The following is a 14,508-nucleotide window of genomic DNA, read 5'->3' on the forward strand; positions in this document are numbered from 1 at the left end:
ATATACCTTGTTTACACATAATAGTTTGGTGCCACAAAACACATGGTTTACACAAAATTTAGCACTCTATCACATATAGTTTGGTGCTAACAAAACACATTGTTAAGACATAGTTTGATGCTCATAGAAAAAACATTGTTTTCTTCCAAATACATTTCTTAAGGAAATTCCAAATACACATGAGGGGTCTTCAACCATCTTCAACCATTGTTGTTGTTACTTTGCTGCATGGGGATTGAGCCATCACCTATTCCACGGCCTCCACCACGTCCTCCAGTACGACCTCCACCACTGCCTCATCCACGGCCTCTCCTTCTTCCAGCTCTCCCCGTTATTGCGGTGGTACCACTTTCTGCATTGGATGGTGTCTTGCGAAGCCTTCCCACCTTGGCCTATAAGTTGAGTACTTGCAATGTTAGTAATGACTAGTAACAAAATAGGCTTATGAAGTTGAGTAAAACTAGAGTTTAATACCTTTGGCTTAGGTTGCACTTCAACTGGCTCGTTTTTGCAAGTTCTGGAGTTGTGGCCTTCTTGGAAACACTTCTGGCATGTCATCACACATATCTTCATCATTCTATTGGGTTTGGTTGGATCCTTCTCGAATGGATCCCTCCTTCTCACCTTCTTAGGCCTACCGGGCATCTTCTTCACAGGTGGAGGTACAACCGGGTACCCCTCAGCATGAGGCTAGAGCTTCTCACCATTTAATGCTGGCAACCCATATCCATAGGCCAACTTGTACTTGCTCAAGGAGAAGTATTCATGGACATAATCATCAACATTCTGTTGAAGAAATGAATAGCGGCACATGCATGAAGACAAGAGATGCCAGTCAAATCCCATTTCCTACACCCACATTGTCTTAAGGAAGGAGTCACTACAAACATATCCTCAAAGTGACTAACTTCAAATTTCCCCCCAACTGCAGGAATGGTGGTACAGTTTCTACTTTCATAGACCATAACTTCAATTTTTTTCCTCACTTTTGGACACACAGTTGAATTTGATCCCAGCACTCTCCATTTCTACACTCTTTCTATACTGTCTCTCCAAGAGTGTGGTTCTTCTTTCATCTAGCATGTCTAACACATGTTTACTCCTTGCCTCCAGAATATAGGCATTGAAACATTCACAAACATTGTTTAGAATGACATCAGAGAGTTGTCAGGTATTAGAAAAGCCTTACAGAATCTGCTTGGGTTCTTGTACATTAAATCTGCATGTGCCTGTCCATCCTTCTTCTCCAGCTCTCTGCATGCAAACTCATACTCTTCCATGTAAGTACTTCTAACCAGCTTCTAGAAAAGTTGCTTCAAAAGTGGACCTTTGTGTGTTTTTTTTCCAGTTTGCATAGATATGCCTTGCACAGTTTCTATGCTCAGCCAATGGAAGTCGACTTTGTACTGCATTTTCAAGTCCCTATCAAACAACATTGTAAGTGTCAACATAACAAATTAGACAACAAATAACAAAATAGACAACATAACAAATAAATTAGCATAGTATATACCTTTTGCTGATCACTGATAATGGTAATTCCTACTCCTTCACCCAAGGTCAACTCTTCAACAAGAATTTTAATGAACCAAATCCAGCAAACTTCATTCTCAACTTCAACCACTGCCCAAGCAATTGGATACATTTGATTGTTTCCATCAGTCCCTACAGCGGTTAGCAATATCCCAACGAGTTTTTTCTTAAGGAAAGCACCATCTAGACCCGTCACAGGTCTACATCCCTCCTTGAAACCCTTTCTTAGACCACTGAAACCAATGTACACAGCCTTGAATACAACACCTACATCTACATGTAGTTCAAACCTCCCTTCTCTGTCAGACTTACCCAACTCCAGCATATAACTCCTCAGCTTTGCATAATGAGCTTCCACTGTTCCCCTCAGCATGTCAATTGCCTTTCTCTTGGAATGGTATAACCTCCACTTGGTTGCATCAAATGCAAACCGCTGCATCAAGTCCTTACCCAATTCCTCACAACTGAACACTGGTCTAAGTCTAAACACATGCAAGTATTTTCTGGCCATCCAATTAGAGGTCACAATCTTGTTTCTCATAGCCTTAGAACATGTGTGCTCCGATTCAAGTTTCTTAATTACTACAGAACCATTTATCTTCACTAGATTCCCAGAACAGAACCATTTGCAATGACTTTTGCAACCTACCTCAAATGCCTTCCTACTTGCTCTTTTAAAGTGAATCTCCCAACCATTCTCAACTGCATTGTATCTCAGAGCATCTCTTGCTTGGAAACCATCAATAAATCCCATTCCTATACACAATTTCAAATTCTTATGATCACATCGTGGATCATACATCACTTTAGCATGCCTTTCCATCCTTCTTCTCCCTTCATCTTGAGAATCAGTTGAGCTAGAGTACATATCACCTTCTTCAGAATTCTCATCCTCAGACACATAGTCACTTTTCTTCCCTCCACTGACTAGGTCATAGAAGATGTCATCAGTAACAACAAACTATTTCTCCTTATTGTCTTTTGCTTTCTTCCTTCCATGTGTGTATTCCTCATCCTCAGACACTAACTCCTCAGCATCCATGTCATCATCAGTTTTCTCATCTTCAGAAGATGGTATATAACTCCCATCATCCTTAGTATCATATCCCATACCCACTCCCATACTTTGATCAGCCTTATCTCCCATACTCTCATCAGTTCTATCTCTCATTCCCACATATACATTTCGAGCTCCCACATCCTCACCCAAATCCTCAGCATCATTATTCATACCTCCCACTTCCTCACCCAAAACCTCAGCATCAGAATTCCTACCTGCCTCATCCTCAACCACACTCTTACCCACATCCTTAGCTGCATAATCCCTAGCTCTCACATCCTCACCCACTCTTAACCACCTCCTGAGCTGCAGAATTCCTACCTCCCATACTCTTACCCACACTTTCTACCACTGACTTCTGGGAAGACTGGAACAAACTCTTCTTCACACTGCTTTCAACACTCTTCTCCACAATATTTAGGGTAGAAACCGATTTTAACTTGCCAGCCTTTGAAGTTGTTTCCTTTCTACTCCTTGTGATACACTTACTCTTATTCACAGAGTCAACATTACTCCTTCTCATTGACTCAAACTCAACCACTCGATGCCTGACAGCTTCATCACCCATAGTGTCTCCCCCACCCACGAATTTATCTTCATCAATGTGCTCTAGGCCACCCTTCTTCCCACCAACAACATACACATCACATACTTGATCTTTAACTGTGGTTAGAAACTTCAGCATTAACATCACCTCTGCATTACCTGTGATGTTAATAAACTTCATTCCCCATTTTCTCTTGAAGCTAAGTCTATTCCAGCTATCTGACCCTAGTTTGTTCAGTTCATCCACTAAATCGAAGTAACCAAATCTATCTGGATCAAACCCACTGCCTTCCCACATTTCCCCACCTATGTATTTCTCGCAAATCTTCTCATCTGGAATGAAATTCCCCCCATGGTAAATCCGAAGCAGAAAAGGCTTACTGAAAAAATAAAAAACGGAACCAATGTATGTTCAAGATAATGTAAACTAAATTGATGCAAACTGGGGACCAACCAACGCTTTTGCACTAAAAAGGGCAAAGATATACTTACGGGTTCAGATTCGGCTTGTCTGGGAAGAAACCCGGCCACATCTCCATGTTGAGGAAACCTTACGCACAGCTCGTTGTCCGTCCATCGCCGTTGCAGGTAAGCCTATGGACTCGTCGTGGTCTTGCTCGTCGTCGCCTCAACGTCGCTGGTCGATTTCCTCAGACTTCGCCGTCGTCGTCGCTCGCTCGTCGTCGCCTCAATGTCGCTAGTCGATTTCCTCAAACTTCGCCGTCGTCGTCGTCGCTCGCTCATCTATTTAGTTTAATTAGGTTAATTCAATTTGGGGGCGAATTGGGGTGAAATTGGGGGTAATTTTGTTTTTAAATTTATTTTTTTATTTTATTGTACAGTCAATAATTGTTTACCATGTCAGCCGCCACGAGCCGCCACGTCAATTAAAAACGATACATCAGCTCACTCGTTGGCCGGAAAAACCATCATGGGAAATCGGCGACTAAATGCAAAGTTGGTGACTTTATACGCCAATTTTATAGGTCGTGGGAAAAACCAGAATTTGGGCAAAGTTGATGACTTTTAAGACAGTTATCCCAATTAAATACTCATTGCTTAACACACATTTGAAGCAAGAACAATTACCATAGAGTTTTATTCGACTTGAAGGTAAAGCTCATTTTCTATAGTATCTTCATGCTAAAATTAATTCATATCTCCTTGAAACGATTAGAATTGCTGGATTATTTGCGATGAAATAATATTAGTCAATTATGGATATTGTCTCCTAACTGTAAACGCTCCTTAATTAAGTAGTTTAGTTATTACTTTATTTTGTAGTAAATGTGAAAGAATGAGGTACATCAATCATATATAATCGCCCCATTTCCCCTACTATAACCAAATTGTGGAGTAACATTATAGAATAAAATTTCTTGATTGATATAATAAAACAAGATGATGTCATGGACCACAAAAATGCAGAATAACTTGAAGACTTAGAGCATCTCCAATGGTTTTAGGCTAGCCACAACTCCTCCTGCCACATCATCAGAACAAGCAACTGGACAAGCAATAGGCTAGCCACAATAAACAAAATTATAAAAAACAAATAATTAACAATCACACAAAATATGAAATTAAATTTACGACACAGATACGAGAAAATTCAATAATAATAGTAAAATTAAAAAAAGTCACATTAATTAAAAAAATTACATTAATTTAAAAAAAGCTCCTCTTCCACACACGAACCTCTGCCTCCGCCTCACTCCTCGTCGCCACCGCCGTTGTCGCCGCTATCCGGGACCCCCAACTCTGCGGCATCTGAGCCCGCGTATGAGCCCCCCAACCGTGCCGCGGCGGCATCCAAATCGACCCACATACTCTCGAGCATTGAGTGAAGAAACCTCTTCTCCACGGGGTCAGTCGCCGCCCTCCATTCAGCTAAGATCATATGCATCTGTGCCCGCGTTTGTTGACGCGTGAAGAAGGCGAGCTCGGTTGGCGATGAGCCAACAGGGGGGATGCCGACTGGGCCTCCTGGGACCCCTGGGCGACCCCCCTCACTACCCATTGCGCCCGCCTTTGCCCAACCGAGCGAGTGCGGCGAGTTAACGATGGAGGGGACGGGAACTCCAGAACATCCTCGTGGAGGTCGTGGGAACCGCCGCTGCTGCCGCTGTAATCACCGGCATAGTTCAGTCGTTGCTTCTTCGGCCAGCCAGCATCAACACCTGCCCGAAACTTCTCGGAGTCCATCAACACCTCATAGCAGTTCCAGTAGGTGAACTCCTTATAAAGCCCGGGCACGGGGAAGGCTTTCTCCGCTATCCTCCTGCAGTCCTCGTCAGTTTGGCCACTGGTCTGCATGCGGAGGGCGTTGGTGTACAACCCCAAAAATCGGGAGACTGCAGCCCTGATTCGGTCCCACACCTTCCGGCGCACCTCCCCACTGTGTGGCCTCCCCTCCGGGCAAAATGCCTTGTAGGCTGCTGATATTTTAGCCCACAAGTTGACGATCCTCTGATTGTTCGAATGGAGGGGATCATCACAAACACTTACCCAAGCCTTGGACAGCGCGACGTTCTCCGCATCCGTCCACTTCCTCCGTGCCAAGCTGTCGTCATCAGCCGGCTACGAAGACCCGCCGACCACCCTTCTGCCCTTCCCCTTGCCCTTCTTCTTCTTTGGCCGTTTGAACGGGAGTGTCCGCATCCTCGAGATCTATCCCCAACTCCTCTAAGGATAAAGTCTCACACCCAGTGAACTGCGCCTCCGATGGGGTCGATGTGTACGAATAAGCAGTCAAAAAATCAAAATTGGGGCGATAGACATTGTCCCCCCCCGGCGTCCCCTATATCCCGGGCTGCATCCCCTGCTGCCACCCCGGCATCATCTGCATCCCCGGTACCCCCTGCCCGCTCTGCATCCCCTGCCATCCCGGCATACTACCCCCGGCTACCATCTCGGGCATCATCTACTGCCAAGGGTACATGTTATAGTACCCGGCCATCGGACCCCATCCACCTCCCACGGGTACATGTTCTCCATTTTGCTTTATTGCTCTTGTACAAAAATTAAGTGAGAGAGAAAACTCGTTAAAACAAGCGGTGCGAATGAAAATGACGTGCAAATCGCGTATTTATAGTGTTTCGAAAATTTTTTAAAAAAAAGTGCTGGCCGATCGCTCGCCGATCGCCCACCTACAATGACGGCGAGCCGATCAGCGAGCACATCGGCCAGCGCCCGAGAATCGGCGTCCGCTCGCCGATTTTTTTGCCGATTTGGAGCTATCCGGCTACAATGGTTCGGCGAGTGGACCGGCTAGCGCTGGGAATCGGCTAGCTGATCCGCTAGCCGTCATTGGAGATGCTCTTACAATGAGTTGAGAAAGGTATATAATCAATTTTTTCAACACGTATACTTAATGAAAGCCGATAGATTCACGTAAGTAGCTTACAAGTTATTCATATTCCTATAGATATATTTGTGCGCGAGGTTTGATATGCTGCGCGTGTAGCGTGAGCGATATATGTGAGTGAGCGATATATGGGAGCATCATCAATATATTTATTTTATTTTCTTTCTTTCCCTTTTTTTATTCTCCAATTTTCTTTCTCTTTGTCTTCTTCCCAAGCGTTTTCTATGTAATCCTTTCTTCTTCAATTCTCTCTTCTTCTCTGCGACCTCTTCACCAAGCTCCTAATTGGCGGCCTCGAATTCCAATTTAATTTCTCACTTAATTGATTCAGCTCCTCTCCGATCATGACGAGTCCGCTGCCAGAGTTTTTGTCAAAGAGGGGAATATCAGTTCCTTAATCAACTTCCTCCATTTAAATGCTCATTTTTCGAGTCGGGATTTTTATTGAATTGTTCAAATCTGGCTCAATTATTGCTCAATCACATGCCCCTGACGTATGAATCGCTTTAGTACAAGTGGGAGCAACCCCTATTTTTTGTAATTAGGCAAGGGGTAGTTGTTAATTGCATCCACTTGCCGCTTCTAAGTTCTAACAAATTATAAATTTTACAAGGAATTATGTTGCAGTTAGTCTGCGATTGTATTGGAAACAAGATATGTTTGGAATTGGGGAGAAGACGGTGAAGGCAGGTTTAGAGATGAGTTGAAGGAGAGTGAGGTTAAAGTGGAAAGTTTGTTAAAATAGCAGCAGGCTTTTTGTTGTCAACAGTTAAATGTGTAAATTTGTCTTTTTGGGGTCCTAATCTAGCATCCAAATCTTGAATACTAAACACAGACTTTGCATACTCCATCTCAGCAGCTCAAATCTTGGCGGGCCTATATCCTGTGAATGGTGAAACAAACAAGGTGAACACGAGCACCCTATATGAGCCCCCTCCATAGCTAATTTTGACATACAAATACACATTTTGCTGGTGCATTTGCATACATATCCGCGATGACTAACAGCGGCCTTATCGTGAGCTTCGGCGAGATGTTGATCGACATGGTGCCTACAGTGTCGCTGGCGGAGGCGCCGGCGTTCGTGAAGGCACCAGGAGGCGCGCCGGCCAACGTGGCCATAGCCGCGGCTCGGCTCGGCGGGAACACAGCCTTCGTGGGGAAGCTAGGCGACGACGAGTTCGGGCTGATGCTCGCCGGAATACTGAAAGAGAACGGCGTCTCCACCCAAGGCGTCTGCTTCGACAAGGTCGCGAGGACCGCGCTGGCCTTCGTGACCCTACGCGCCGATGGGGAGCGTGAGTTCATGTTCTATAGAAATCCTAGCGCCGACATGCTCCTAACTCCGCCCGAACTAAATCTCCCACTTATTAGATCCGTAAGTATTTTAATATTTCAATAGTTATATATATATTATTTTGATCTCCCACTAAAATTGGTCTTTATATATATTTATGAGAAGATTCTCTCTCCAATGGGACTATTTTTTATTGCTATCTCTTTTTTACTTTATCAATTTAATACTATTAATTAGTCCTAAATCTAGATTATTAGAAATGCAGGCGAAGATATTCCATTTTGGATCCATAAGCCTGATTGGGGAGCCATGTAGATCGGCACATCTGAAAGCGATGGAGGAGGCGAAGGCAGCAGGAGCGCTGCTGTCGTACGACCCGAACCTGCGGCTGCCGCTCTGGCCGTCGGCGAAGGAGGCTCGGGAAGGGATGCTGAGTGTGTGGGACAAGGCTGATGTGATAAAGATGAGCGATGATGAGCTTTGCTTCCTCACACACAACTCCAGCTTCGATGATGAATCTGCATTGTCGCTTTGGCGCCCCAACTTGAAGCTTCTTCTTCTCACTCTTGGGCAAAAGGGCTGTCGATACTACACCAAGGTGAGGTGATGCTAGCTTTTATATATAAATATGTTGGTTGGTTAGTCATAAAATACAAATTCTATATATTGTACAAACTCCTCAACACAGTGTCAACATATTATAAAATTTCAAGATTTTGATGTCTAACACAGCATCAACCGTTGATGACATTTTTTGTTGCTGTTATTTTGTCATCTGTTGATATTTTTTAACGGTCCAGATCATAGTTTGGAATTTGTACAGTATTTAGAGTTTGCATTTGATTACATCACTATGATGGTTTGTTTCAAATTTTAATGAAGTTGATGGTGGTGCAGAATTTCAAGGGAGCAGTGGAAGGTTACAGTCTAAAGAGGGTGGACACAACCGGAGCAGGCGATGCTTTTATGGGAGCCCTCCTTCGTAAGATCGTGGATGATCTTTCCATCATCGAGGTCAAATTCCAACCTATATATACATGTTAAATGATATGTTGGTTTGGTAGGATAGATAACTTCCTTATTTTTGAGTCATACGATCTAAATTGTGTATACTTATCGTGTTTTGTTTTATTTATCTTTCCTATTAAACGGTTAAATTATGGACAGGATGAGGAGAGGTTGAAAGAGGTGGTTCGGTATGCGAGTGCATGCGGAGCTATCTCGACAACTAAGAAGGGAGCCATCCCAGCTCTTCCTTCTCACTCTCAAGTCCTCACTCTTCTCAACCAAGATCATATATAACAGGAAAAACCTTATCGGCTTTACACACTGTTTCCCCTTCGCCAACAAACACAACTAATAAACCAATGATCTACTATTGTATATTTCTTATTCAATATTTTATGTACGTGTGAAATTTATCAAGTTGTAAGTCTTGTTGTGTATTCATCTGCCATGCATCTTCTAATTCAATATACTCACATTTCGTGAGGATTAGTGTATGATCATACGTGTCTGGTTCGAGTCCACTCTAATATTACCTTTAACTTTATGTCCATATATCAATGAAAAAAGAGGAACATGATAGGAGGGTAATATTATGTCGTTCCACCACTCTCACATTCAATTCATCATATCCCCTCAAAAATCAACGTCTCTTGCAAGAACCATCTATGCCTTATTCCAACATGAGCAGATTGAGCCCAGACTCACAATCTTATCCATTAACACTACTTAATTATTTTTTTCTCAAAATCTTTCATACTGTACTAATTTCTCATAAAAAATCATGTCGTTCCCAGAAATCTCTATATGTAGTGTACGGAGGGATCATAACCTTAATTAGGTCATCACAATTCACTCTATGAATTTCAACATTCTTTTTTTTACCGCATCAAATCTAATTGTGTTGATCATAAGAGCATCTCTAAAGGAAAGAGATAAATTGAAAATTTACTTCATATTTACCTCTTCAAAAAAGTAAATATATACTTTCTTAAAAAATGCTAAATTCTAAGAGAAGAGGGTAAATTAGAAAAAGGTCTTAAAAACAATTAACATATTTACCTTTTGTTTGAAGAAGATGTAAATAACTAAATACCTATCACGACCGCACTTTGCTAAGGATAGCGAAAGCGGGTAATCCGCAACTTATAGAGGGATTAAAGAAGCGGGAAAAGAAAAGGGGTAGAACTCAAGGAACTTGCCAAAAAGGCCAAATCGATTGATACCATAAAACAGAAGCCAAATAATCAATTACATGGTCTCAGAAATAGAATAATCATCTCATCAACTAAATCAGAGTTCGATGGTGAGACTTGAAATTCTCACTTAACAAAAGTAAAGCGGAATAAGTCTTTACTAAACGACTTCGTGTATGATGACACGAAACGTCGAAAGATCCACTTGATTAATTAATAACATTGACTCCGATCATACTCCTTCCTCTTGACGTTCAACCTGCACATTTAGAAATACATGCAGGGTTGAGTACATGAGTACTCAGTGGACACGTGCTGAAAAGCAAAACATACAATATATAGTTGTCATCCATTAACAGTAACACATGGGGTTTTTTCTTAAAAAGACCCGAGCTTACTAAATTCTTTTGTGATCTTAAAAGTCTGACTGATTAGTCTAAGTTCTTCAAAACTCATACCATATCTGTAAGTCGTGTACCGTGAAGGTGGCCACCTTCAACGGACACCGTGACCGACCAACCTCTCTAGGATGGCTTACAGCTCTTGTGCACGTTATTTCGAACAGGATTTGTGGTCCCATTGGGAACCGAATTCGTTACTTAGTTTTGGCATCACCAAAACCCTCGGCATATAGCCCCAACAGACAGGCCTCAAAAATAAACATTTTATGGCATGACAACAACTTTAAAAATAATCGCAGCTCCATTTAGAGAAAAGATGATATTTCGTAACATCAAAAGTATTTGATTTATATCCACACTATAATGCTGGATATTAAAAGAAAGCCCACCTGATATGCTTATCTCCAATTAACAACTCTCGTCTGGCCTCACTTGCCCTTGAATAATTTATCCTTTGAAAATAAATAGCGTAACACGCTAATTAGTACTTGAACTATTTTTCCTAAGAAAAAATGCATGCATCCTAAAGGATAGCACCTATATCTTAGTCTTGGCTTATAGGAATTTTCTTAATCCTACCTCGGGCTTCACTGCTCTACAGAGTTTAATTATTCACTTTACTAACTTTGGAGAAATTATATTTTCTCTAAAATAAATATTTGGGCACTTATTTAATAAAATATGGATTCTTGGAAAATCTCTTCTTAAATCCTTTTCCTTCGGATTTTTCTCCCGCGACGCCGGTCGGCCCTTCGCGTCTCCAACTTTAATGTTTCCAATCTTCAGGAATCTTGATAAATTGTTCGGGAAAAATTTTAATTAATTGAACTCCAACTCAACTCTTAAATAATTTTCAGATTTTCTCATAATTAAATCTCGGCCCAATTGATTACAACCTTGGCCATTACTAATTTATTTCTCCACTCATTTCTTCCATCCACCAAACATCGGTCACTACTCGAATTAATTAGATGGAACTAGTCCATGTAATTGAGTAGTATTATTCCGCCACCCAAAATTCATTTAGGCCCAACTATAATTAAATTGTAGTCCAACAACAATTAATAAGCCCATTCCTTCATTCTACAAAATTTGCGCCCAACACAATTAATTCTCGGCCCAGATCACGAATTATTTACTGGCCCAATTCTTTAATTTCAGCTCATGTGTAGAATTAATTCTTTTTGGCCCAACCAAAATTTGCTTACTGGTCCAACTAAAATAAACTGAGTGGAATAGAAGCATGTCCAAATTCTTCTCCTCTAACCCATCGATGCTTCTCTCTCTCTTCCCACTTTCTTCTTTTTTTTTATTCAAATCCCTAATTGGATTCAAAGAGGCAGCGACGCTTCCCTTCCATCTCTCACCTTCTCCGGCGAGTTCGCCACCTCTCCGGCGTCGCCGGAGCTCGCCCCCCCTTGTTCTCCTCCTCCATTCCTTCCCTTATCACCTTCCTATTCCTTCAAATTTCAGCATGAGGAATCCTAGCCAGAAATAGAGAAACAGCCGCTCCTGCTTCCTTCTTCTTCACCTCCTCCGGCATCGCAGTCGACCGGCTCCGCCGAAACTCCTCCGGCGTCGGCTATCACTCCCTCTCTCTTCCTCTGTTCCTTAATTTGAACTCCTCCTTCCCAAAATTCGAAGTCCCTAAATTGGGGATCGAAGAATCAGCGGCGTTCCGTCTCCTCCGGCGAATACATCGCCGGTCGTCGCCACTCGCCGCTGCTTCACCATCGCCGACCGGCCCCGCCGTTCGACAGCGGCCTTCCCGGCTCCAGCCTTTCGACGGGCAGCCGCCTCCTCACTTGTCGCTGAAGTCCAGCGGGGTCATCCTTGCGCCGCCCCTGAGAAGATTATGATCTTAGCATCATCATGCTGGAGAGAAAAGTTTATGCTTCTGTTATTGATCGAATGAAAAGTTGTGTTTACAATAGGAGAGTTCACCTTATATACATAGTGAACTAACAAAAACTATCTACAAATTATCTAGTACCAACTAGGATAACCAAGCATAACAAACTATAACTAACTAACTAATATAGCAATTGAGCTAAGACTCTCGAAGCTTCCATCTTCTCCTTTACTTCACGTGTGCATGGTTGTTGTATGTGATGCTCGATGCGCGATGCTTTCATATCTAATAGCCCTCCTCAAGATGGACTATACACAGTTGTGAAATCCATCTTGGCCAAGAGTGTGTGAAATGGTGTGGAAGGCAAAGGCTTGGTGAATATGTCGGCAAGTTGTAGATTGTTATGGACATGGACAGGCTTAATAACTCCTTCAAGTAGCTTTTCTCGAACAGTATGACAGTCGATCTCTATGTGTTTAGTGCGCTCATGAAACACTGGATTGGAACTAATATAAACCGCAGCTTGATTGTCACAATAGAGAGGAACTGGTTTCTTCACATAAACTCCAAAATCTTTGAGTAAAGCTAAGATCCAAACAACTTCACAACTGCTAAGGCCATTGCTCTATATTTTGATTCAGCTGAGGATCTAGAGACTGTGTGTTGTTTCTTTGAACGCCAAGAGATTAAAGAACTCCCCAGAAACAAGCAAAATCCAGATATACTCCTTTAGTCAGCATCTGAGAAAATGCGTAGAGATGGATTTGCCTTTGCTGAGTAGAAGAGTCCATGACCTAGAGTGCGTTTCAAATATCTGAGAACCTTTTCAGCTGCTAGTATGTGGCCTGAACAAGGCTTGGCCAAGAATTGGCTGAGTTTATTTACTGCAAAAGTGATATCAGGCCTAGTTATGCAGAGATATACCAGACGACCAATGAGTCTTCTATAGGCCGTCAGAAAGAGGCTCCCCCTCATCTTGCTGCGGATTTTTAGACAAATCCATAGGGATATTAAAGGGTTTACAGCCAAGTAGACCTGCATCAGTGACAAGATCCAAGATCCAAGGCATACTTGTGTTGTGAAATGAATATTCCACTGGCATTTCTTGCAATTTCAATTCCAAGGAAATACTTGGGAGTGCCTAGGTCCTTGTATTTGAAATTATTATTGAGAAACTCCTTGAAGCTCACAATCTGTGCATCATCACTCGAGGCAACAAGGATATCATCTACATATATGACTATTCCAAAGTAAGATCCATCAGTGGAATGTCTGTAGAAGTATGAATGATCTGATGCAGATTGTGATAGGCCAAAACCAGATAAAACTTGGGAAAACTTCAAATACCATTGCTTAGAAGTCTGTTTAAGTCCATAAAGAGACTTTCTAAGCTTGCAAAAAAGTTGTTCAGACCATGTTGACCCTCTGAAACAATCAAACCCGGTGGTAATGTCATGTATATTTTTTCATCTAGCTCACCATATAGAAAAGCATTATTGATATCAAGATGAGCAAGCTTCCATCCATGTATAGCAGCAAGAGCAAGAACCATCTTGACAGTAGTGAGTTTTGCAACAGGGGAAAATGTGTCATGAAAGTCCACTCCAGCCTGCTGTGTAAAACCCTTAGCAACCAACCGAGCTTTGTACCTTTCTACTGAAGCATCAGCCTTGAACTTTATTTTATACACCCATTTTCAAGATATAGGAATTTTGCTCGGAGGCAACAGTGTAACCAACCAAGTATCTGTCCTTATCAGAGCTTGTAACTTCTCTTGCATAGCCAATACCCACCCAGGATGTTGGGCTGCTTGTTTGTAGGAGTTAGGCTCAGAGAGGGTGGAAAGGAGAATTATGAACTTGAGGTAAGGTTTAGAAAGCTTAGCAAGGAAGAAATATGAGGAAATGAGATATTTTGAATTGGAGCTCATTGAATTACATATGTAGTCAGTGAGGTGTGCTGGAGTTTTGACAATTCTCTCTGAAGTAGAACGGTGAGGAGCTGTGAATGGCAGAATATTAGCATTATCTGGCTGGAGAGTATCTTGCTGCGGCAGACAGGAAATAGGAGAGTGAGTGTTTGAGTGAGGATTTTGCTGTGGCAGAAAGGAAAGGGGAGAGTGAGTGTTTTGCTGAGGCTGAATATTTTCTGGTCTATGAAGAAGAAAATCTGGAAAGGATGCAGGTTTTTGTTGTGTGAGTGGAAATTCCTTTTCATGGAAGATAACATTTCTGCTGATAAAAATGTTATT

General features: G+C 42.2%; 1 protein-coding gene across 1 annotated transcript; it reads left to right on the forward strand.

Annotated features, from left to right (window-relative positions):
• The first annotated feature begins 6,621 nt into the window (after positions 1 to 6,621).
• On the forward strand, positions 6,622 to 9,308 carry LOC121758532 (fructokinase-2-like). Its single transcript, XM_042153916.1, has 5 exons — positions 6,622 to 7,412; positions 7,515 to 7,884; positions 8,069 to 8,401; positions 8,701 to 8,817; positions 8,971 to 9,308. The coding sequence occupies exons 1-5, from the start codon at positions 7,396 to 7,398 to the stop codon at positions 9,103 to 9,105; spliced, it is 972 nt and encodes a 323-aa protein (XP_042009850.1). The 5' UTR covers positions 6,622 to 7,395; the 3' UTR covers positions 9,106 to 9,308.
• Positions 9,309 to 14,508: the final 5,200 nt, after the last annotated feature.

This window comes from Salvia splendens, chromosome 12 (genome assembly GCF_004379255.2).
Source record: "Salvia splendens isolate huo1 chromosome 12, SspV2, whole genome shotgun sequence".
In the NCBI taxonomy this organism is placed as follows: Eukaryota; Viridiplantae; Streptophyta; class Magnoliopsida; order Lamiales; family Lamiaceae; genus Salvia; species Salvia splendens.